Below are 21,676 nucleotides of genomic sequence, written 5' to 3'. Positions count from 1 at the left end.
ATATGCAAATAAAGCTTCAGTACCTTAAAGGAACATGCCATTTCAAAGAATCTCCCATTTGAAGAGTTAATTTTCAAAGTTAAAAAAAACAACGTAAAACTAGCAGGCTTTATTTCGACGTGTTTTGCAAAACCCAAAAGCCCCTTTTGAACAAGGGGATTTTTAAGTGTGTTCAATACCATCTATTAATTAGTTGCCAAGCGGAGGGTCTGCCTCCTACTGAATGCAGGATTTGATATTTGAAGATGCTAGATAAACACCGTTTTCTAAAGATAAATATTTAGTGGGCAGGAAGCCAGCAATGACCTTAACACTGAAAGTTATTATTGATTTGAATCACATGGGTTTGACATTTCAACAGCTACACATCTGGGGTTTTTGTTAGCCCAGGGGATGGATTTAAAAGGTTTGAAAACTTGTAGCACCACTTTCAGAGATAGGAAGAATGGGGTTCAAAATAAAACATAAGCTTAATGAATAGAGAACCAGTACTTGTCACCTTCTGATCACTTGTCCAGAGTTAAGGAGACGCTTAGGCACCAGAGAAATACTAAGGACTCCCAGAGGGCAGGCTCAGCTCCGGAGGCCAACAGAGGCCTTTCAATGGGAAGGCAAGTAAAAGCTCAGCTTGTCCCCCCGGGCCGAGGAGTTTCCCCATCTGTGCCGGGGAGAGTGGTTTTGGAGATTTTTTCATCCCTTGCAGACTCTTTGTCCCTTTGTTTCCACCTGTTTCGTTTCCGATGCTTCTCCATCTTCTCCAAGGTCTTGCTGGCATCGGCTGGACTCTGGTCTCCGGGATTCATGTAGGATTTCTCTATGATGACCAAAGCCTCTTTTATGTAGTTCTGCACAGCAGACACGGCAGCTCAGATGGCCTGGCTGCCAAACCCGTGGGTAATCAGGCTGCAGTGAGACAGGCAATTCTGAATGTTGATCTCCAAGACCGGGGCCGGCCGGTTGTTCCCGTTGGGTGTTCGGTCTTGGTTGAGAAGGTCTGTGAATTCTTTACACACTTGCTGTGCGGCCAGCAGTATGTTCTTCCTCATTGCCATCTCGTTCCGTCCTCCGAGATGAGGTCTAATTAAGTACTCGGCCACCGGTTTACTAGGAAACTCAGCTTCACAGACATACGCAAAATCCCGAACCAAATGAACCGCCTCCCCTTCTACTAAGGACGTCAGGAGGGTGACGTGTGCAGCCTTCTGTCTGCGGGCTGGAAGATTCAGCCCAATCTTGTCCAACTTCTCCCGCAAGGACCGTCTCCATTTTTTAGACTTGGCTCTTCTGAGAACACTTCCCAGTAATGAGGCATTTAAGCACTCAGGCGGGGACAATAGCCTCTGGACTTCAGCAACTGTCACTTTATATTTCGATGTGGAGCTCAGAAGGGACAATCTTCCAGGGACTGAGCAGACAACCTCGCTGGGTTTCATCACAGCCCCACCCGCTCCTGCTGACAGGAGAGACTCAAGGGGTTCCTGGTCATTGAAATGGGACCTTTTCGAATCACAGTCTGATCGTGCAGAAGCAGGTGCTGCTCATCCACGATCTGCACCTCGTCCATCTGTTGCCCCATGTCATGAAGGCCCAGGTTCTCTGCCAGCCCACCTGCGTCCAGGGCGTGCACGTGGGGCAGCAGCAGGTCCGAGCGGCAGAAGCCATCCCCTTGGGCGCTCATAGCGCCACCGTCCAGCCTGGAGAGATGGGGTAGCAGGCCAGCTGGGCGCCGGTGGTGCGAGGGCAAGCCAGCAGCCTCCTGGCTCTGGCAGCAGGGCCAGGCCTGTGGCTGACTGCCGGCAGGCGCCGGTGGTGCAGGGGGTTGATGGCAGCGAACGCTTCTCCCAGATGCGATTAGGGGTCTGCTGACTGGGAATAAGTCAGCTGCTGGTAGAGAGGTGATAAGTAGGGTGGTGGCTGGTATTCGGAGACTCTAGTATGGGAGGGGTGGCTCGAAGCTGTAGAGATGTCGCCCCGCTACTGCAAGCAGTCAGTTCTTGAGAAGTATGGGTGGTTTTATTTTGAGACAATGTATCATAGCCTTAATTTGTTTCTTAAACAAATATTTATTAAGCATCTACTCTGTGCCCAGCAACATTCTAAGCTCTGAGGATGCAACCGCGAGTGGGAGAAAATGTCTCTGAGTTCAGGTTTGAGGGAAGAGAGATTAGACTGCAAAATGGTCAGCAAGGGGTGACTAATGGTGAAGATTGCAGGAGGAGGAGGAGGAGGGAGACTTCAGAGCAGGACATTGGGAGATGTTTTTGTGTAAGCAGGTCCCGGAGGAACTCCCTAAATTGCAGGGCCAGGTCTGGTGTTATGGGTGACCAGTAGTTCTCTCGGTGCAAGGTTTAGATTTCTTTTCCTTCCCACATTTCTCTCTGGGATCACAAGGCAGGATTAGTTAGCTAATGAAGTTGGCATCTTAAGAAACAGCTACATGGGGCCCACCCTGTCTGTCTGTGGAGACACGCCCTAAAGTAAGAGGAACTGGTTCTGCTCATGGTAGGCCAGAGAGCAACAGCTCTTCCAGGGCCTGCCCCTGAGTAACCAGCCTCCTGGGTCTGCATTTCGCCTCCGAAAATTGAAAGGGGGGGGGGGGAGGTGCTGTTACCAAGGAAGTCCAATCAGACTTAGAAGAAAACTTGGGAGGATTAGAGACATTTATTGTCACATGAATGACAGCATATGACATCGCAGACATTCAGTGCTTTTTCTAGTTCGGGCTGTTCTAGCACCCTCTGTCAAAAGGCGGGGCGCGGTAGAGTTGAGCAAGGCAACAGCACGCAGGACAGTAGGACCCATCCGTTGGCTGCTGTGAGCTGGCTGCTGGGACAGAGTTGGTGGGAAGTGCCAAAGCATTTGAATGGGGAGCTTTGCATGTTGTCTAGTTCAAATATGAAAAACTTGGAGAAAATGAGGTCTGCACTCTGCCGCTTCTAGCTGGCCTGGTGGTTCGAAAGACATCCTCTCATTTTTCTTCTTTTCTGGCTGAGTCATTGGGGAAGTTCTACGAGCCTGTGGTCATTGGCCCTCAGCGCTGTCATCAGAAGGACCTTTGAGTGGTGAATCCAGCAGTGACTCGTGCTGTCGGTGAAAGGGCAGGCAGAGGAGGTTTCACATCTGCTCTCATGTAGACATAGACTAACCCTTGGCAGATATTACCATGAGGTCAAGTTCAAGAGGAACACTGACCCTTTAAAGGAGGAGTGTGTGTACCAGGAGCCTCCTGAGTTGATGATTAAAAGTAGGCACAAGTGTGAGGCTCAGCTAAAAACAATAAACCCCTTTGTCAGCATTCCTTTTCATTCCTAATTTAAAAAAATTTTTTTTTTCTTTGTAGAACTCAGACCCCTCCTCTAAACGTAGCATCTTCTCTGTTTACAGCCTAGGGGACCTCTGCTCTTCAGCTACCTTGCACCCCCCTAAAGATGAGGAGGAAACCCAGACCAAGGCTGTAGGTCCAGATCAAGGTATATTAGATAGCTTCTAAATGTGGTGATGTGAGCTCTTTGCTTGCAACAGTTGCCTCCTCCCTTACTGTTTAGTAGGTGCTCAATAGACACTGAGTGTAGGTTTGAGAGTAGGAATTTGATGAGCCGATATTGCAATGGCTTCCAGGCCCTACCTTGGGGAGCCCCAAAGTTGAGGTTTTCTCTGTACTATTCCACTTTGTATCTGCTTCCTTTGGTGGTAAACTCACACAATACTTCAAACTGCTACTGTGCCCAACTGGTTTGCTGTAGAAAAGACTGGACATATCTGAGTTAGGTTTGAGCTTCGAAGAGTCATCTCTTTCCTCAGAAGACGTTTCCCAAGCTACATTTCTGTTCTTGGCATTGTGCTGGGCATGGTGTGGGGAGATTTCACACAAGGAAATGTTAGTCAGTGTCCCTGTCCTCAAGGTGCTAACAATCTAATTACAGAGACAACACCCTTCGGGGAAAGAACCCCAAAATTAAGCATTACATAAGAACCGGAAATTCCGTAGGGAGTAACTAAGTGGTCAATAAAAACAGACAGTGGCTGGAGACACCTGTCACCATTGCGCCCTCCAACAGCTACATATGGAGAGGTGCTTGAATTACGGAGTCGAGTATATGAGACAAGAGGAACTGCAGGTGTCGGAGGGCGGTGACTCTGGTGGCCTTCGCCCTCTTCAGAGGATTTGGAGTCAGACAGCCATGGGTTTGAATCTGTTTGGCCATTAGAAGCTGGGTGACCTTGGGCAAATTACAGATGTTTTCTCATCTGTAAAAACCAAACCAGAGAGAACGATGCCAACGTTAGGGGGTTGTTGTGAGGCATTGAATGGAATAACTTGAGCAAAATCGTTTAGCACGCTGCTCATTATGCATCTGTTTCCTTCCTTCTAGTTTGGAGACTAGCCATGACCTGAGAGTTTAGCCTAAGAGTGCAGACTCTAGTATAGACGGCCTGAGCTTGAAGTCCAGCCTGATCGTTTACTGTTATGACCTGGGGCAAGCTACTTAAATGCCAGTTTCCTCGATTTTAAAATAGGGATTAAAAACGTGTGAGTGTGTGTGTGTGTGTGTGTGTGTGTGTGTGTGTGTAGTGCTTAGGATGGTGCCTGTGGCATGGTGAGCATAATGTACAGCTGTTATTACTATTCTTACCTTGCCTGGGAATCAAGCATTGCAGCAGGCTATTCTAATTTCAGTGGCTGCTGCTTCCTGCATTTCCCTAACCTCTAGGACTGAGGAAATCCAAGAGTCTCAAGGTAGCGTAAACCACCAGCATACTCACAGCGTTGCAGACAAACTCTGTGACTGGGGAGGGAGCTCTAAGGAAGTTTAGAGTTGACCAGCTCTCACCCTGCTCCCTAAGCTTAGCCTTTTAAATCCATAAACCCCTTTCATGAGTGATTTCCCCCAAACCAATGGGATTGGTTTTGTTCCCAAAGGTCTGCTACTTCCTCAGCTCTGAATTAGCCTTTTCGAAAGAAGTCAAGGGCTTGGATTTGGGGATTGCGCGCGCACACACACACACACACACACACACACTCACACGTTTTTAATCCCTATTTTAAAATCGAGGAAACTGGCATTTAAGTAGCTTGCCCCAGGTCATATGAGCAGGCTTTGCATGCATATTATTGCTAAACCTGGCATTTGTCTAGGAGCTGCCTGGCATTCCTAGGTGGCTGGGGGCTTGTTTGCCAGTTCAACATAGATGTCTCAGTGCCCTAGCAGCCACCTCGTTCTCTTTGTTTCTGAGGTATCCACAGATTCAGTTCTGTGAGCCTCCCCTACAGTCCAAAGGTGGCTTTCCTGCAGAGCACCTTCAGCTAACCTTGTCTCTACATTTGGGGCCCTGGAACCCCTGTTTGTGCATCATTTTGCTCAGATTAGTTACTCACTGAGGTACAAGCAAATGTCAAAGTGACATCAAGGACAGACAGGGAGAGGTATTTATAGGATGAGAATGATGTATGTGTGCCTCAATGGCACCATCTTTGTGGAGTTTAAATGCCCACACCAGTACACAGTGGGGCAGTGAGTGTTGGAGTCACTTCCCAGCGTCTCACATAATCCCCACGTGGCTGTGGTCCTGGGAGACCCAGCGGGGGCCTCCCTGCTGCTGGTGACTGCTGTGTCGAGCCGCACAGTCCCATGTGGGCACGTTTTTGTATGAGATGGACATTAGGCATACTGCACTTTAGTTCCCATAAAATCGGCATGGACTTAAACGACCCTTTATATGGTAACATTTTCCTGCATTTGTCTATGTAGCTTAAGTTTTCCTCAACTGTGGTACTCTGTGAACCTTAGCTTCAGGTGAATCTTTTCCAAGACCGTTGCGATTGACTATAGAGATTCCAGGACACATACAAGTATCTAGTCTCTTATCATATAAATATAACCTTGGAGGGGGGTGGCTGTGTGCTTTAAGCTGGCCCAGATAGGTTGATGGGCTTTAAGTGTGTGGAAATCTATATTGAACCCCAATTTATCTTTCATGTGGCTCTGATTTTAAAGGATCCTCAACCATGTATTTTTTAAATAGCAAACTTTCTCTGAGAGCCTTGTCTAGGTTTAAATTTCCAACCATGTCTTCCTGTGGGTCTCAGTTCTGACTTATGTGAAGGGAAGTGATGTTTTGCTGATCTGCTAGTTAACTCCAGCCCACTCATTCAGCACTCAGGTATTGAGGAAGCCCCTGTTCTGTTTACCGGGTACCACATTATGCCAGAAAAATGGCTGAAAACCGAAGGAGTAGAGATGTTTAGGGCAAGGAGATCATGCCTAGCTAGGATAATCAAGGAAAACTGACCTTGAGGTGGTCTCCCAAAAATTAAAAGAGGGAGACTTTTCCTTGCAAGAAACTGCTTAGATAAAGGTAGAGACTAGAGGGGTCCTCAAACTTTTTAAACAGGGGGCCAGTTCACTGTCCCTCAGACTGTTGGAGGGCCGGACTATAGTTTTTTAAAAAAACTATGAACAAATTCCTATGCGCACTGCGGGCCCGGGACGAGTCGGCTGCTAAGCCGGACAGGCAGTGGCACCTGGCGGGCCGGATAAATGTCCTCAGCGGGCCGCATGTGCGCATAGGAAGGTAGCGTAAACCACCAATTAAAAATTGAGAAGGGACCTGAATAGACACCGTAGTCTGAGGACCCCTGGCAGAAGATGAAAAGGTTGGAATTGTGATCATCCCATCAGGCCCAAGTACCGGGGACAGAGAGGAAGTAGGTGGACGTGGGCCTGGAAAGGTGGCTTGGAACTGGTGAAGGAAGGCAAGAACAGCCGGTGGAGGGGTTTGGACGTGGTGCTGCCTCTGAGGGGGCCGGCTCCTGAAGGTCCTTGAGCAGGGACTTTGTGGTCAGTGAAGTGCTGAGGACCGTGCACCTGAATATATCACGCAGGAGGAGAGATCACAGTTGCCTGAAGGGGAGGGGTTAGATTCAAGGCGGGCTTCCAAGGACAGAGTGGATGGGAGAGGGCAGAGTCAAGGGTGACTGAGAGAAAAGAGCAGAGGGAAGGAGCCAGGAGAGGAAGAGGAAGATAACCAGGAGAGGATGGTTGGTCTTATGAGTCAGGGTGGCCCCACCTTTCCTGCCTGCCCCCATGGCTGTGTGAGAGGGCAGGGTGGGAGAGCCAGGCTTGCAGCTGGGGAGTGAGGGCCTTGTCTGGAATCAAGCATTCTGCGGAAAGGCCCATCACATGAGCTCTTTCTGTCCTCAGGACACCCAGTGAGCTAGATGGTGTAACTAGATAGTGCTCTCTTCCTTTTGTAGATTAGGAAACAGGCTCAGCTGAGAGCCTTCTGACCCCTAAGGCCTGACCCCTTAACCACTGTATTAGAGTGACCATGTCTCCGAGGAAAGTTGAGGTGGAAAGGAAGAAAGGTGTGGGGTTCATTTTAAAATGAATGACATGGGCTACCCTATTGGTTTGATTCTGTGGTTGAGCATCGACCTAGGAACCAGGTTACGGTTCTATTCCTAGTCAGGGCACATGCCCGGGTTGCGGGCTCGATCCTCAGTGGGGGACATGCAGGAGGCAGCTGATCCATGATGTTTCTCGTCAATGTGTCTATCTCTCTATTCCTCTCTCTCTCTCTCTCTCTCTCTCTCTCTCTCTCTCTTTCTCGCAAATCAATAAACATGTATTTTAAAATGAATCACATGGGCGTGAGCCTCAGAGTAGGTCATAGGGAGATCAAGTTTGAAGTAAGCCTTTAAGCTGAGGGTCTGCTGCAGGGAAAGCTGCTGACCCAATAGGGGGACATTTTTGACCCTCGGTGTCAGGGAGCCAGTTCCTAGAAGCCCTGAAATCCTAGAGGACATCCCAGCTCTGACTTGGTGAATATGTCTAGGGGAAAGGAAAGATGCCATAGGGGCCTGGCCCTGGGGCTGAGAGTGAGGTCACCTTTCTCTGCATAGCAGGTTGGATGGGGGGATGGGCATAGGAGGAATGAGGTTGGGTGGGTGAGGAGGTGGTTGCCTCCTACCAAAAAGAGCAGCATCCACCTTACTAAGGGCCTGGGATCCTAGCAAAGGGCTCGGACGAGACCAATGTTTCTGTCCCTGTTCCATTAGGACTGAAATCTTCACCTTGGTGTTGACACAGAGCTCCCTGACTTTTGTGGAAGCCCCAGGATCCTACTTTGATGGTCTGGCAATATTCATTACCAGGCAGCACCTTGGAGGGCAGCTTTGTGCCAGGGTTCAGATTCAGTCGTGACTGGGGGATTTGTTGAGGTCCCCCTGGTGATGGGGAGAGTGGTTCTAGGGCTCTTAGAGTCGATAGAACACGTGGTGTGTTTGTGTAGTGCGTTAGGTATGGGACTCTTACCCCGGATGCAGCCCAGAGGTTTTCTGGGTTTATTTTGGCTCTGCCAAATGCATGAGCCAGAAAGACAAGTGATGGCTTCTTCCTATTAGCCAAAGCCCTCAGGCTGCACAGACGCGTTTTTAATGGTGACATTTGCTTTGGAAGTGCTCATGACCAGTGACAGTGTTTAGCTATCGCCCTTGAGTTTGCAGAAAGGGCAAAAATAAAACAGAAAATGAAAGCTGAGTCTCCCATTGTGGTTTCAATTTGCTTTTCTCTGATGATTAGTGATGTTGAACATCTTCTCATATGTCTAGTGGACGTCTGTGTGTCCTCATTAGAGAAGTGTCTATTCAGGTCCCTTCTCAATTTTTAATTGGATTGTATGTTATTTTGTTGTTGAGTTGTATAAGAGATATCACCTCACACCTGTGAGAATGGCTATCATCCATAAATCAACAAACAGCAAGTGTTGGTGAGGATGTGGAGAAAAAGGAACTCTTGCACACTGCTGGTGGGAATGCAGATTGGTGCAGCCACTGTGGAAAACAGTATGGGGTTTACTCAAATCATTAAAAATGGAACTGCCTTATGACCCAGCAGTTCCACTTCTGGGACTATATCCAAAGAAACCCAAAACACTAATTTGAAAGAATATATTCACCCCTATGTTCATTGCAACTTTATTTACAATAGCCAAGGTTTGGAAGCAGCCCAAGTGCCCATCAGTAGATGAGTGGATAAAAAAGCTGTGGTACATTTACACAATGGAATACTACTCGGCTGTGAAAAAGAAGGAAATCCTACCTTTTGTGACAGCATGGATGGACCTGGAGAATATTATGCTAAGTGAAATAAGCCAGTCAGAGAAAGACAAATACCATATGATTTCACTTATATGTGGAATCTAATTAACAAAATAAACAAATAAGCAAAATAGAAACAGATTCATAGATACAGAAAACAGACTGATAGCTATCAGAGAGGAGGGAAGTTGGGGTCTGGGTGAAAAAGGTGAAGGGATTAAGAAAAAATAAAAACCTCATAGACACAGACAACAGTGTGGTGATTACCAGAGGGCAAGGGGGTGGAGGGAAGGGAAGAAGGGATGAATGGTAATGGAAGGACACTTGACTTTGGGTGGTGAACACACAATACAATATACAGATGATGTATTATAGAATTGTACACCCAAAACCTATATAGTTTTATTAACCAATGTCACCTGAATAAATTCAATAAATAAAACAAAACACAAAAAAACCCTGAGTCTTCCAGTCTGCCTCTCCATCCTTCCTTCTCGAGGCAGATTATTGAGGATTAGGTTGTCCTATATCAGGGTCCTTTGGGGAATAAAAGAATCACAGAGCCTTAGATGATGTCCCATAACTTCCCTCATTCTTGCAAAAGGGACCCTCCGGGATTCTACTTAACTTGTAGATCTCCACCTCCAAGGCGCTTAGAAGGCCAAATACGACCTGCAGCGGGCCCAGGTTCCCAGCCATGAAGGTTGCCTTTGCCCCTGTGTCTAGGCTGGTTTTTACTCTGAATCTTCCAGATTACAGTGAAGAAGCCAGACTGTAATCTGACAAATCAGTGTGACCGAAGATTAGATAAAGCTCTGAGGACATGAAATAGCTTCTCCTCTGGAGAAGCCTGCTCACCTGGCCTTTCTCGTGGCTCTTAGCCCAGGAGGCCGCTGCCAGGCCCAGGGGAGGAGATGCTGGCCCGAGAAGGTGAGATCTGCTAGAACTCTGTGTGACCCTATACAAGTCACTTAACCTCTTGAGCTTCACCTCACTTAGCCTCCATTTGGCCCTCTAATAATTAGGTTGCAATAGAGCAGTGATTTTCAACCTTTTTCATCTGATGACACACATAAACTAATTACTTAAATTCTGTAGCATACCAAAAATATTTTTTGCCACTATGACCAAAAATAGGTATAATTTTGATTGACTTAAAAAAATAATAATAATAGAAATTACCTACCCTTTTTGCTCCAAAGTGACTTTTTAAAAAAATCAAATGTCTATACTCGTATATAAAGATTTTTGGTACCGAGAATTAATTAATCAGACCCAAACTTGTTATAGATATGACCAATAATATGCAACTCTGTTATATGACTTATATATTTATGATTCAAGATAGGGCATTCACAGAGAACATTTATTGTTGTGTTATCTGTTGTCATTTTTTTATTTGACAGTCTAAGGGAAAAGAGGTCAGTGCCCCTGACAAAATAGTCAGGTATTGCCTGTTTTAAAAATTCTTGCAGCACACTGGTTGAAAATTGCTGTAATAAATGATGACAAAGGAACTTCTAAACGATAACATTCTATAATTTCAACACACAAGTATCACTATTTGTGTTATCTTTTAATCTTTATCTCACACCCCCATCCCTCCACATACATCTTGGTACCTCCCAAAATATCTATCAGAATGCTTTTCACATAGTAGGTGCTTTAAAGATTCTTGATTTATTGATTATAGATTGGCATACAGTGGAAGAACCCTATATTGAGCCTGTAGATGATGACTTGTGAATGTTTCAGAGCTGGGAACCACCAGTGACCATCCTGAGTGGCTATAATTGACAGGCTGGAAAACCAATCAAGATGGTCAGCAGATTGGCAACTGATGAATGGCATTATAGTGTGGAATGAAAGCAAATTGCTTCCCTACCTACAGTTTCAAATAAAATAAAGAAAAAGTGGAACCTTAAGACAATGGACTTATCTTCCTTTAGTCTTGGAACTTGAAGCTTGCCCGCATTCTTGGGCTGACCTTGGAAACACATCCTAGTCACATTATCTGTCAGGTTAAATAAGAGTTTGAACTCCAAGGCAAATATGAGATGCTTTAACACAGTGGTCGCCAACCTTTTGGACTTCATAGACCACCAGTTGGTGACTGCTGCTTTAACTTGTTGGTGTGTGTGTGTGTGTGTGTGTGTGTGTGTGTGTGTGTGTCTAAATTTGTGCCATCATCTCTTGGACATGGGTAACTAAAATTGACTCTCTCTGTCTTCTATAGCTTGTGTGTTTATAGCCAGTTTGCCCATATCCTGTGTGTATAGATGCATGCAATTGCATATGACTTTATACTACAGATGCCTTGTCAATTGCTAAATTATTTACACAATGAACTTAAGCTTTCATGTTTGTAAATGTGGTAATAACTTTAGGCTTCTGAGTCTCACTGAATGCAAGTTCTTGGAGTTATAGGGTGTAGAAGTTTTCAACTTTCCCCAAGCTGGTCTCTGAGCTCCTGATGAACAGTCAGTGAAACCAAGAATTTAAATGACACACAAAAAAGTCAACATTGTTTTACTGGACCATAGAGACTGGAGTATAGGAACCATTATTCGTTAGTGTGCAGCTGCAGGAGAGCCATCCTGCATTGAGAACCCCAACTATGATTTTTATTTTTAATATTTTTAATTGATTTTTTTAGAGAGAGGGAGAGAGAGAGAGAGAGAGAGAGAGAGAGAGAGAGAGAGAAACATTGATGTGAGAGGAAAACATTGATCGACTGCCTCTTGCACACCCCTACCAGGGATTAAGCCCATAACCTGGGCATGTGCCCTGACCAGGGAATTGAACCAGCTACCTTTTGGTGCACAGAGTGATGCCCAAACAACTGAGCCACGCCAGCCAGGGTCCCAACTATAATTTTTTTCAGTAGGTATTGATGGTGAGGGTGGTCAGGAGTGTGTGTGCATTGAGTTGTCAATAAAAAGAAAGCTCTCTCTGATATCTTGAGGAGGAAATGTCCCTGTTTAATTTTTAAGAAATACTGGGATTGTGTTTCTTTTTCTTTCTTTAAAAAAAAAATACATTTTTACTGATTTCAGAGAGGAAGAGAAAGATAGAAACATCAATGATGAGAGAGAATCATTGATTGGTTGCCTCCTGCATATGCACACTGGGGATTGAGCCAGCAACCCAGGCCTGTGCCCTGACCTGGAATCCAACCATGACCTCTTGGTTCATAGGTTGATGCTCAACCACTGAGCCACACCGGCTGGGCTGGGATTGTGTTTCTTATTAGGAATCTTTTTAAATTTGTGCCATCACCTCTTGGACATTGGTAACTAAAATTGACTCTCTCTGTCTTCTATAGCTTGGAATTGCGATTGGGTTCTTGGTCCCTCCTGTTTTGGTACCCAATAGCAAAGACAAGGACAAGCTTGCCTACGACATCAGCATCATGTTTTACTTAATAGCAGGTATCGCCACCCTGCTTTTCATCCTTGTCATCATTGGTAAGTTCATTAGACTGCTGGGGGTGGGGAGGTAGGGAGGTTCTACTGGCTTTGGTGGGGCCCTTGTGCACATGGCTCTAGAATATGGTGGACACTTAACAGAATCTGAAGGCCCGGCTTCTTTTGCAACCCACAGGTTGAGAGCCGCTAGCAGGGTCGCCTAAGACCATCGGAAAACAGATATTTACATTACGATTCATAACAGTAGCAAAATTACAGTTATGAAGTAGCAACGAAAATAATTTTATGGTTGGGGGTCACCACAACATGAGGAACTGTATTAAAGAGTCGCAGCATTAGAAAGGTTGAGAACCACTGGCATTTGCCCCCAATAGGGTGCTAGCTGGTCTTGTGCACTTTGCTAGTGGCTTAGTAAAGGTTTGATTGTAATTAAACTGTTTCCCCGTATGACCTCACAAGAATTAATGGTCAGGCTGCTGATCCCCTTGGTGAAACCCTATGAGCACTTAGGATAGCACAGGCATTGTGCTGTTCATGCTTGATCTCATGTAAGCCTCAGCAACCCTATGAGTGGAGGTACCATTATCAGTCCCATTGAACAAAGAGGAAGACTTAGGGGAGTTAAATAAATTATTCAAGATTCGGTAGTCCTTATGTGGCAGAGATCGGATTTAAGCCTAAACTTGTGTAAGGCCATACTCTAAATTTCTGGAACTAAACAAAACAGAATTAATCCACAAACACTAATAATCTCATAGATTCACCCAAGAATACCTGGGTACCACAATTTTAATGCTTTTCTTTAAAAAAATTATAAGAGTAATATTTGCTCATTATGAAAAAATCTAGAAAATACAAAAAAGAATGACCATTAATTTAGCCTTGAACAAGTTAATATCAACCTCAGATAGCTATTATTCATTTTATATAAAGGTATATTTAATCACTGAGATATTTGGTTAATATAATTTAAAAATTCTTTTATTATATGTTTCATGTGTACAGTATTCTAATTTGACATCTGTATACACTTTAAAGTGATCATCAGCACAAGTCTAGATACCATTCATCACCATACAACTGATGGATAATATAATTTTATATCCTCTTTTATAATCTGAGTGATACTATATGGGCTGTGATAAATTCAGAAACAGCAGAGTAAAGGTTTTCATTTTCAGTTAGTCACCCGTCTAAAGGTTAACCGATTTTCTTCCTAATATCTGAAAGTTTCACTCACTCATGTTAAAGGTTTCATTCCTTCCTTCTGGCCTCACCTCTAGAGTCAGTTTTATAATCATTTACTTCATTCAGCTGTTCTCACCTTGTCATTCCCTCCCTGGGTCCACGCTGAGAAAGGGCTGCCTGGAGGCCTCTAAGAGCGGGCAGGATGTCTCGGACAGAGGACTCGGTGTTCCTGGGAAGGTAGAAGCTGTAGAGCTGTGAGTGAGAGCAGTCTAGCCAGGGATCCTCTTACTCAGCCAGACTTTAAGTTTCAAATTGGAATGTTCCCAGCTCCAAATTCTTGTGTTTGTGGCAGGTGAGGGCCTGGTTCTTTGCAGCTGAAATCCTGGAGGTAGGGCATTTCTACATTTTGGCATTTTATTATCAAGCACAGACTGAAAGATCTTATCTGAAGCAAACACCTGCTGTGGCAAGGATCAATCCCTTGCCTTGCTTTCTTTGCCCTGATGGAAGGGGAGGCGAACAGCCAAGACTGTGAATGAGAGGTTCCCAACAGCAGGAAGTCATCCAGGAAGAAATTACCCAAGACTGCTTCCGGAGAAGAAAGAAGCAGGGCTCTGGAGATAAGCTAAATGAAATAAGCCAGTCAGAGAAAGACAAATATCACAAGATCTCACTTATATGTGGAACCTAATGACAAAATAAACTGATAAATGCAATAGAATCAGAGGCATGGAACACATCTCAGAAGGAAGGGCAGGGACAGGGAAGAGATTAACCAAAGAACTTATATGCATGTGTGCATTGCCCATGGACACAGAGAGTGGGGTGAAGGAATGGGGTGGTGAGGAACTGGGTGGAGGGGTGCAATAGGGGGAAAAAGGGGAGGCATCTGTAATACTCTCAACAATAAAGACTAAAAATAAGAACCTTTGGAAAAAAGGAAAGAAGCAGGGCTCTGTAGTCAGGGCTAGAGGGTTTTCTGAAGGTGCAGGGTCGGGGGAGGGAGAGACTTTGCTCTTCAAGACATTAAACCTCATTTCCAGAGCTTCCTTTAACTGGAATAGGAATGAGTGAGGGGGAGGCCACATGGTGCCTGCTTGGACCCAATTGGGGAACCAGTTCAGCCAAAAAAACTGGTTAAATTGACCTGCCCTCCAGAGAACTGAATAGCAGCCAATGTAGTTAAATTGATTGTACCAGTTTGTACTGAAAATAGAATATAAAGGAATGGTTTCCCCATTGCCCTGCCCCAGTCCTTCACGTCAGAGTAGCCATTCCCATGGGAGGCTGTGTTAATCCTCTAGGCTAAGCATGTCAAACTCAAAGGCTAACCTGGGCCAAATAAACAAGGTTTAAGTTTATGTGGGCCACAAAAAAAAACAAAAGCTTCAATTTTCATAGAAACGTAGGTTTATTTCAGTAGAGACATGCCAAATACAAAGGACTGAAATAAATGAGTCATCGTTAACATAAAATAATAGAACATTTTAATAAAAATTAATATTTTTTCTTGAACATTAACTTACCAGACACTGAATAACTGCACAAATTAATAAGCGTAATGCAAATAAACCTATTTTTCTTGTTCTCCGAAAGCGAAATATTTCCTGTTGCGCACACCAAACAAGTCAGTCCAAGACTAATGACGTGGCAGTCGGCTGCTAAAATATTCGCTGCTAGTATTAGTGGAGAGAAATGGTGTGCCTGCGTGTAAGGTGTGTAAGGAAAATGAATGTAACACGATTATAGTAATCAGTCATCAGTGAACGCTGTAGTTCATTATTAATAATTACTAGAGGCCAGCTGCACGAAATTCATGCACTCGGGGTGAGGGTCCCTCAGCCTGGCCTGCGCCCTCTTGCAGTCTGGGAACCCTCAGGGGATGTCCGACTGATGGCTTAGGCCCACTCCCCCGAGCAGTCAGATGTCCCTAACACTGCTGTGGAGGCAGGAGAGGCTCCCGCCACCATCACTGTGCTCACTAGCCGTGAGCCTGGCTCAGGGCTTCTAGCTGAGCAGCACTCCCCCGTGGGAGTGCACTGACCACCAGGGGGCAGTTCCTGCACTGAGCATCTGCCCCCTGGTGGTCAGTGCACGTCATAGCAACCAGCTTTTCCCCGGTTGGTCAATCTGCATATTAGCCTTTTATTATATAAGATTATATAGGATGTATAACAGAATATTGTAAAAATTAAGTTACAAAATTTTTATTAAAATGTTTCTTATATACCGCTATATTGGATGGGCTGCAAAAATATTTGTTGTGGGCCTCATGCGGCCTGTGGGCCGAGAGTTTTTTTTTTTTTTTTTTTTTTTTAAATATACTTTATTGATATTTTACAGAGAGGAAGGGAGAGGGAGAGCTAGAAACATCGATGAGAGAGAAACATCGATCAGCCGCCTCCTGCACACCCCCCACTGGGGATGTGCCCGCAACCAAGGTACATGCCCTCGACCAGAATTGAACCTGGGACCTTTCAGTCCGCAGGCCGACGCTCTATCCACTGAGCCAAACCGGTTTCGGCCGCGGGCCGAGAGTTTGACATGCTTGCTTCTAGGCTCTGTGAGGAAGATGTTTGATTTAGACTTTGAAAAACTAGGAATTGGACTCCAGGTTTTTCTAATAGAAGATCCTTTCACGTAGGAATATTTATTGACTGCCCTGTGCCAGGCTATGTGCTAAGCACAGGGAACACAGTCTCCCCCCACTCAGGAAGAGCTTGGGTGCTAGGCCATGAGCTGGACTCACTAATCCTAAAGCCTTAGCTCTCATGTCCTTTCTATCCATGTGTGACTATTGCGTGGTTTCCAGTGCTCGGCAGTGTGTTTTTTTGCTGGCTATTATTGTAACTGGACAGCCTTGAATCATATATGAGAGTTTATTCCAGTAATGCTGGCAGTATGGGAGAGCAGGAGGTTGTCTACAAAAATCTGCTCTGCCTCTCCCCATAAGCCAGCTGCTTATACTGGGTAGAAAGACAAAGATTACATGGGAAAGTAGGACAGGCATGGGAAAGTAGGCATGGTCTAATCATTGCCAGTTATAAGTTATGCGGGCTGCGGGGTGGCGGGGAGGTGTCTCAAAGGGCAGGTGCCTCCGGCACCCCGGGACCAGATTGCAGATTACAGGCAATAGGGGCTGGAGGTTGTAAACAGCAGGTGCCTCCAGCACTAGATTGTTTCAGCCACAAGGCTGTAAACCTTTCCATAATGATGGGCAGTTCTCAGGACAGGAGGATGGACTGCGTTCCAATGTTAGCTCCCATGTCCCAGGGCGTACAACTCCCAGCCAGGTTAGAATGTGCTTTCTTTCTTTCTTTTTGTTGTTGTTTGTTTTAAATTTAAATCCTTTATTGTTTAAAGTATTACATATGTCTCCTTTTCCCCCTATTGACCTCTCCCCAGCTGCTCCCACCCCCCCTCCCAGCACATGCCCTCAGCCCCCTACTATCTGTGTCCATTGGTTATCCTTATATGCATGCATACAAGTCCTTTGGTGATCTCTTATACCTCGCCTTCCCCCCACCCTCGCCTTCCCTCTGAGGTTTGATGGTCTGTTTGATGCTTCTGTGTCTCTGGATATATTTTTGTTCATCAGTTTATGTTGTTCATTATGTTCCAGAATGTGCTTTCTTTAATCAGAACAAAACAATCATGGTAAACAGCATGATTAATATTTCTTATAACTAATAGCTAGTCCCCAATATTATATTTCTGCCCCTAACATTATGGGACTCCTTGATCCTTGAACACTGCCCCAATTATTGCAGTCATCCAGAGGCCATTAAAAGTAATCAATATTAAAAAAAAGTAATCAATAGACCACACACTCAGCCATAGACAATGAAAAGCGGCTTTAAGAGAGGAAGCTGTAAAGGATTTAATTGAAGAGTTAATATTTCCTTTTGAGTCCTAGCTCCTTCTTGGGTCATGGAGTCAGCTCGTGTCCATGTGTAACTCTGCTGGGCTGTAACCACAGGGATGTTCAGTGATCTCTCTGTTTCTTTCCTTTTAGTATTCAAGGAGAAGCCTAAACATCCCCCCAGCAGGGCCCAATCCCTGAGCTATTCCTTAGTACCGGAAGCTTCGTACTTAAATCCCATCATCCGGCTCTTCAAAAACCTCAACTTCAAGCTGCTTGTCATCACCTATGGTAAGATGCAGATGTGTCCAGAAGTGTACTTGAACTGGGAATGTGAGGCAAGAGGCCTGATGTGTCTATGCATCTTCCTTCTTCCAGATTCCAAATGTGCATGTAAAGTAATTGGCGAGGGTCAACCAGAACAGTCAGCTCTGTCTCAGGGCCTTTGCAGGTTCTGCAAAATCCACTTAGAAAACCATTCCTTCCCATATCAGGTTATCTGGCATATGCCTGCTGATCCTCCAAGTCTTACTTCAGTATCACTGCTGTAAAGCAGGATTAGGTGATCTTTCCTCTCTCGCTGTGCTGTTCCACTTCCAGGTTTGTCTTTTCACTAGACAAGGATGTCCTTGAGAGCAGAGATTTATATGTCTTTTCATCACCAGTAGTGGCTGGCCTGGAGTGGATACTCCTATAGTTATTGAGTGAAGGAATGACTCCTAATAAATAAATGTATGCATGCATAAATGAGTCTTGCTATATGAATCACTCCTCCACCAATCTTCATTTTGTAGCATTGACTCCCACAGAGTATTTATTTGAATGTAAGAAACTATCCTTTTTCATTTTATTTAAAAACTGGAGGCCCGTTGCACGAAGATTCGTGCAATAGGCCTTCCTTCCCCTGGCTGCTGGCACCAGTTTTCCTCCGGCACCTGGGACCCAGGCCTTCTCTCTGGCCGCGCCTTCCATCTTTGCTCCGGCCAGAGTCTTTGCTCCGGCCAGAGCCTTCAGTCATCACTCCAGCTGGAGCGCCGCTCCTGTAGCTCCCTCCGCCCCCTGCCCTTCCCCTCATAGCAGCCGTCCCACCCTGCCCAGCTGCTCTGCACCTGCATGCATGCTGCCCAGAGGCCTGGAGTGGCTGGGGGATGGGACCGCTGCCATCTTCGGCAGGTTAATTTGCATAGTCACTCCTGATTGGCTGGTGAGTGTTGCAAAGTGATGGTCAATTTGCATATTTCTCATATATATATATATATATATATATATATATATATATATATATATATAAATAATAGACTTAAGAGAGGAAGGGAGAGGGAGAGAGAGATAGAAACATCAATGATGAGAGAGATTCATTGATTGGCTGCCTCCTGCATGTCCCCTACTGGGGATTGATCCCGCAACCTGAGCAAGTGCCCTTGACCTGAATCGAACTTGGGACCATTCAGTCTGCAGGCCGATGCTCTATCCACTGAGCCAAACCAGCTAGGGCCTCTTTCATTTCATTTTGTTGCCTTCGTTAAGGTAAATTTTAATCTTTATGCTGTGTATTGGCTTGCCTCTCCAGCATGGTGTTTTCTGTATCTTTTTTCCCAACCTTTAATAAGAATGTTAGATCAGACAAGGGTAAGAACAGAACCTCGTGGCATTCCATTAAATGGATCTGCCCAACTGTACTGCTCTCCATCTTACATTTGACCACTTAATCAACTAGCTAGTTTAAAATCAAGAGTCAACAAATGTATAACATGCTCAATAACTCTACAGGTACTTAAAAAATGAGATTGTTTTAACATGGTTTATTCTTGGTGAAACCTCAGTTAACTATAACCTTACATTCTTTATAGGTTCATAAGCCATGCATTTTATAGCAACAATAGCATTTACTATGTGCCAAGACTTTTCACATATGCTTTTATTTAACTTCCCCCACACCCATGTTAAGTGTATACTATAACTATCCCCAATTAACGTATGAGGAAACTAAAACTCAGAGGAATTAGGTAACTAGCTTGAGATCACACAGCTTTTAAGTGCCAGGGTTCAGATACAGGTTTGCCTAACTCCAGCTCCTGCCTGCTTGATGTTTGTTATGTACTAGTAATTGCCTGTGGTCCTTCCTAAAATTGTGCCATGGTTTCATGTTAGGCTTATCAATGCCCTTTATCTCAAAGTGCTTATCTGCTAAAGCATTGATAAGAGGTGGCATCGTTCATGGGTAGAGAGGCACGCCTAAGTGTTTCTGGCATACACGTAGTTCAGTGACCTCTCATCTGGAATAGTTCTAGGTAACTAGATTAGTCTTCAAGGTCTTGGGTCTCCAGGCCTCATTCTCTCCAAGCTTCTCAGGTCTTAGGATATCTCTGCATTCATCCACAGTAATAAGCTGGCTCGTGTGGGTTGATGGGCAAAGCAATTCACTTCTGAGTCTCCGAAGCATTGGACTCTGTTGTATGTGGGTAGAATTTATTAACATTTTCCTCAAAGGCCTGGGGGTACCTGGATGTCTGTACTCATCTCAAGCCTAATTTCCATGGTAGAGAATTGGCTGTGGAGACAAGGCTCTTTGCCAACAAGGAAATGATTCTTAGGTTCAAACACAGACTTGAAAAAAACTTATTGAGCTCATTATTGTGTATTAGGCACCATGCGAAGGGCTTTACATGCATTATCTCTTTTAATCTTTGAAAAAACCCATGACATAGGTCCTTAACTCTATTTCATTTTATACCCAAGGAAACCAAGACTCTGGTTTAGTACCTTGCCCACCATTGGACAGCTAGAGAGCAATAGAGCTTGGATATACACTTCTGTCTGTCTGAGGCCCGAGCCCGTCTTTCTAACCAACAGCATCTTTCCTCCTCATGCAGAACACAGCCTCTTGGAGACAGAACCGGGCTCCTTTCTTAGTCCACTTGCCCAGGTGGTCTTGGGTCTACCCAGGGGAGTGTATTCTTCCTCAGATTTAATTCTCCAGACCAGTTAACACAGGGTTGCTTTCTTCTAGGGTGTGGATCTAGAGTTTGAGGGTTTGGGAAGCAGGACCAACCTATTGGCCAGCCATCTCTGGGATTGGGGGATGATAGTGTCTCAGCCTTAGTGTGTGTCTCTTTAAGGTTTGCAGGTCATGTAAAGGCAGTTCACCTGAGAATCTCTGCTTTCTTCTCCCACTATCTTTGCTCCAAATTAAAAAACAAAAAAACAAACCCCTATAAACTCAGCACATGGCTGAGATTCTAGCAAATAATAGCATTTCACAAACACATTTGCAGGACATGGGTGGACATGCCTTAGAGTAAGAGCCTTGAATGCTGGTCCAGTGAGTTCAGAGTTGCGCATAAAGAATGGGAGGTGTGAATTTTGGTGTCAGTTACTGAGAATACCACATTCACCCATCTTTTGTCTTTCTAATTCCCCCTACTCTCCTCCCCACCCACACACATTTCTTTTTTTAAATAGGTTTTTATTGATTTTAAAGAAAAAAGAGGGAGAGGAAGAGGGATAGAGAAATATCAATTGACTGCCTCCTGCATGCTCCTTGCCCCCAAACTGCTGGGGATGAAGACTGAAACTCAGGCATGTGCCCTGACTGGGAATCAAACCCCGAAACCTCTTGATGCATGGGTCAACGCTCAACCACTGAGCAATGCTGGCAGGGCCCATTTCTTTTCTTTCAAAGGAAAGGAGAGGGAGAGAGAATGAAAAACATTAATGATGAGAGAATCATCAACAAGCTGCTTCCTACATGCCCCCCATTGGGGACTGAGCCCCATTTCTTAAACTCTCTTTGGCAAGAATGGCAGCCTTCCAGGGTGAGCCCTGCACTGCCCCCCATACTCCTGCCCCGCCCCCCACTTCTGCCTTAGCGTTGACTCAATATCCAGGCTGCCTGGCGTAGGGGATGGCTATTGCTAACATTTGCTCCTCATTGGAGTTCTCTGAATGGGAACAAAAGCTGCTGAGTCAGCTGCCCAGAGCTGAAGAGCAGTGCAGGCTTCAGAGGAATTTCCCTCTAGGGTCTGGCCCAGCCTTGGGCAAACTACGGCCCGCGGGCCAGATCCGGCTGTTCTATCCGGTTCTCTTGCTCTCCCCTCC

General features: G+C 45.2%; 1 protein-coding gene and 1 pseudogene across 5 annotated transcripts in view; one reads left to right on the top strand and one right to left on the bottom strand.

Moving 5' to 3' along the window:
• FLVCR2 (FLVCR choline and putative heme transporter 2) overlaps positions 1–21,676 on the top strand; it is a 70,348-nt gene that overhangs the window by 18,911 nt on the left and 29,761 nt on the right. For 2 of the 4 annotated variants that reach the window (XM_080661990.1, XM_080661989.1), the window contains exons 2-3: positions 12,426–12,567; positions 17,732–17,869. In XM_080661990.1, the coding sequence (XP_080518116.1) occupies positions 12,426–12,567; positions 17,732–17,869 (280 nt within the window). The remainder of the gene's footprint in view (positions 1–12,425; positions 12,568–17,731; positions 17,870–21,676) is intronic. The other 2 variants (XM_080661992.1, XM_080661991.1) reach the window with 1 other exon arrangement.
• On the bottom strand, positions 624–9,799 carry LOC308253508 (transcription factor AP-2 gamma-like; annotated as a pseudogene). The gene is made up of 2 exons: positions 9,724–9,799; positions 624–1,955 (listed from the first exon to the last, which is right to left on the bottom strand). The product of its transcript is annotated as a transcription factor AP-2 gamma-like (transcript).

Source organism: Plecotus auritus (assembly GCF_963455305.1).
Source record: "Plecotus auritus genome assembly, chromosome: 1".
NCBI classification, from domain to species: Eukaryota; Metazoa; Chordata; class Mammalia; order Chiroptera; family Vespertilionidae; genus Plecotus; species Plecotus auritus.
The sequence above is the reverse complement of the archived record's forward strand: the minus strand, read 5'-3'. Positions and strand labels throughout refer to the sequence as shown.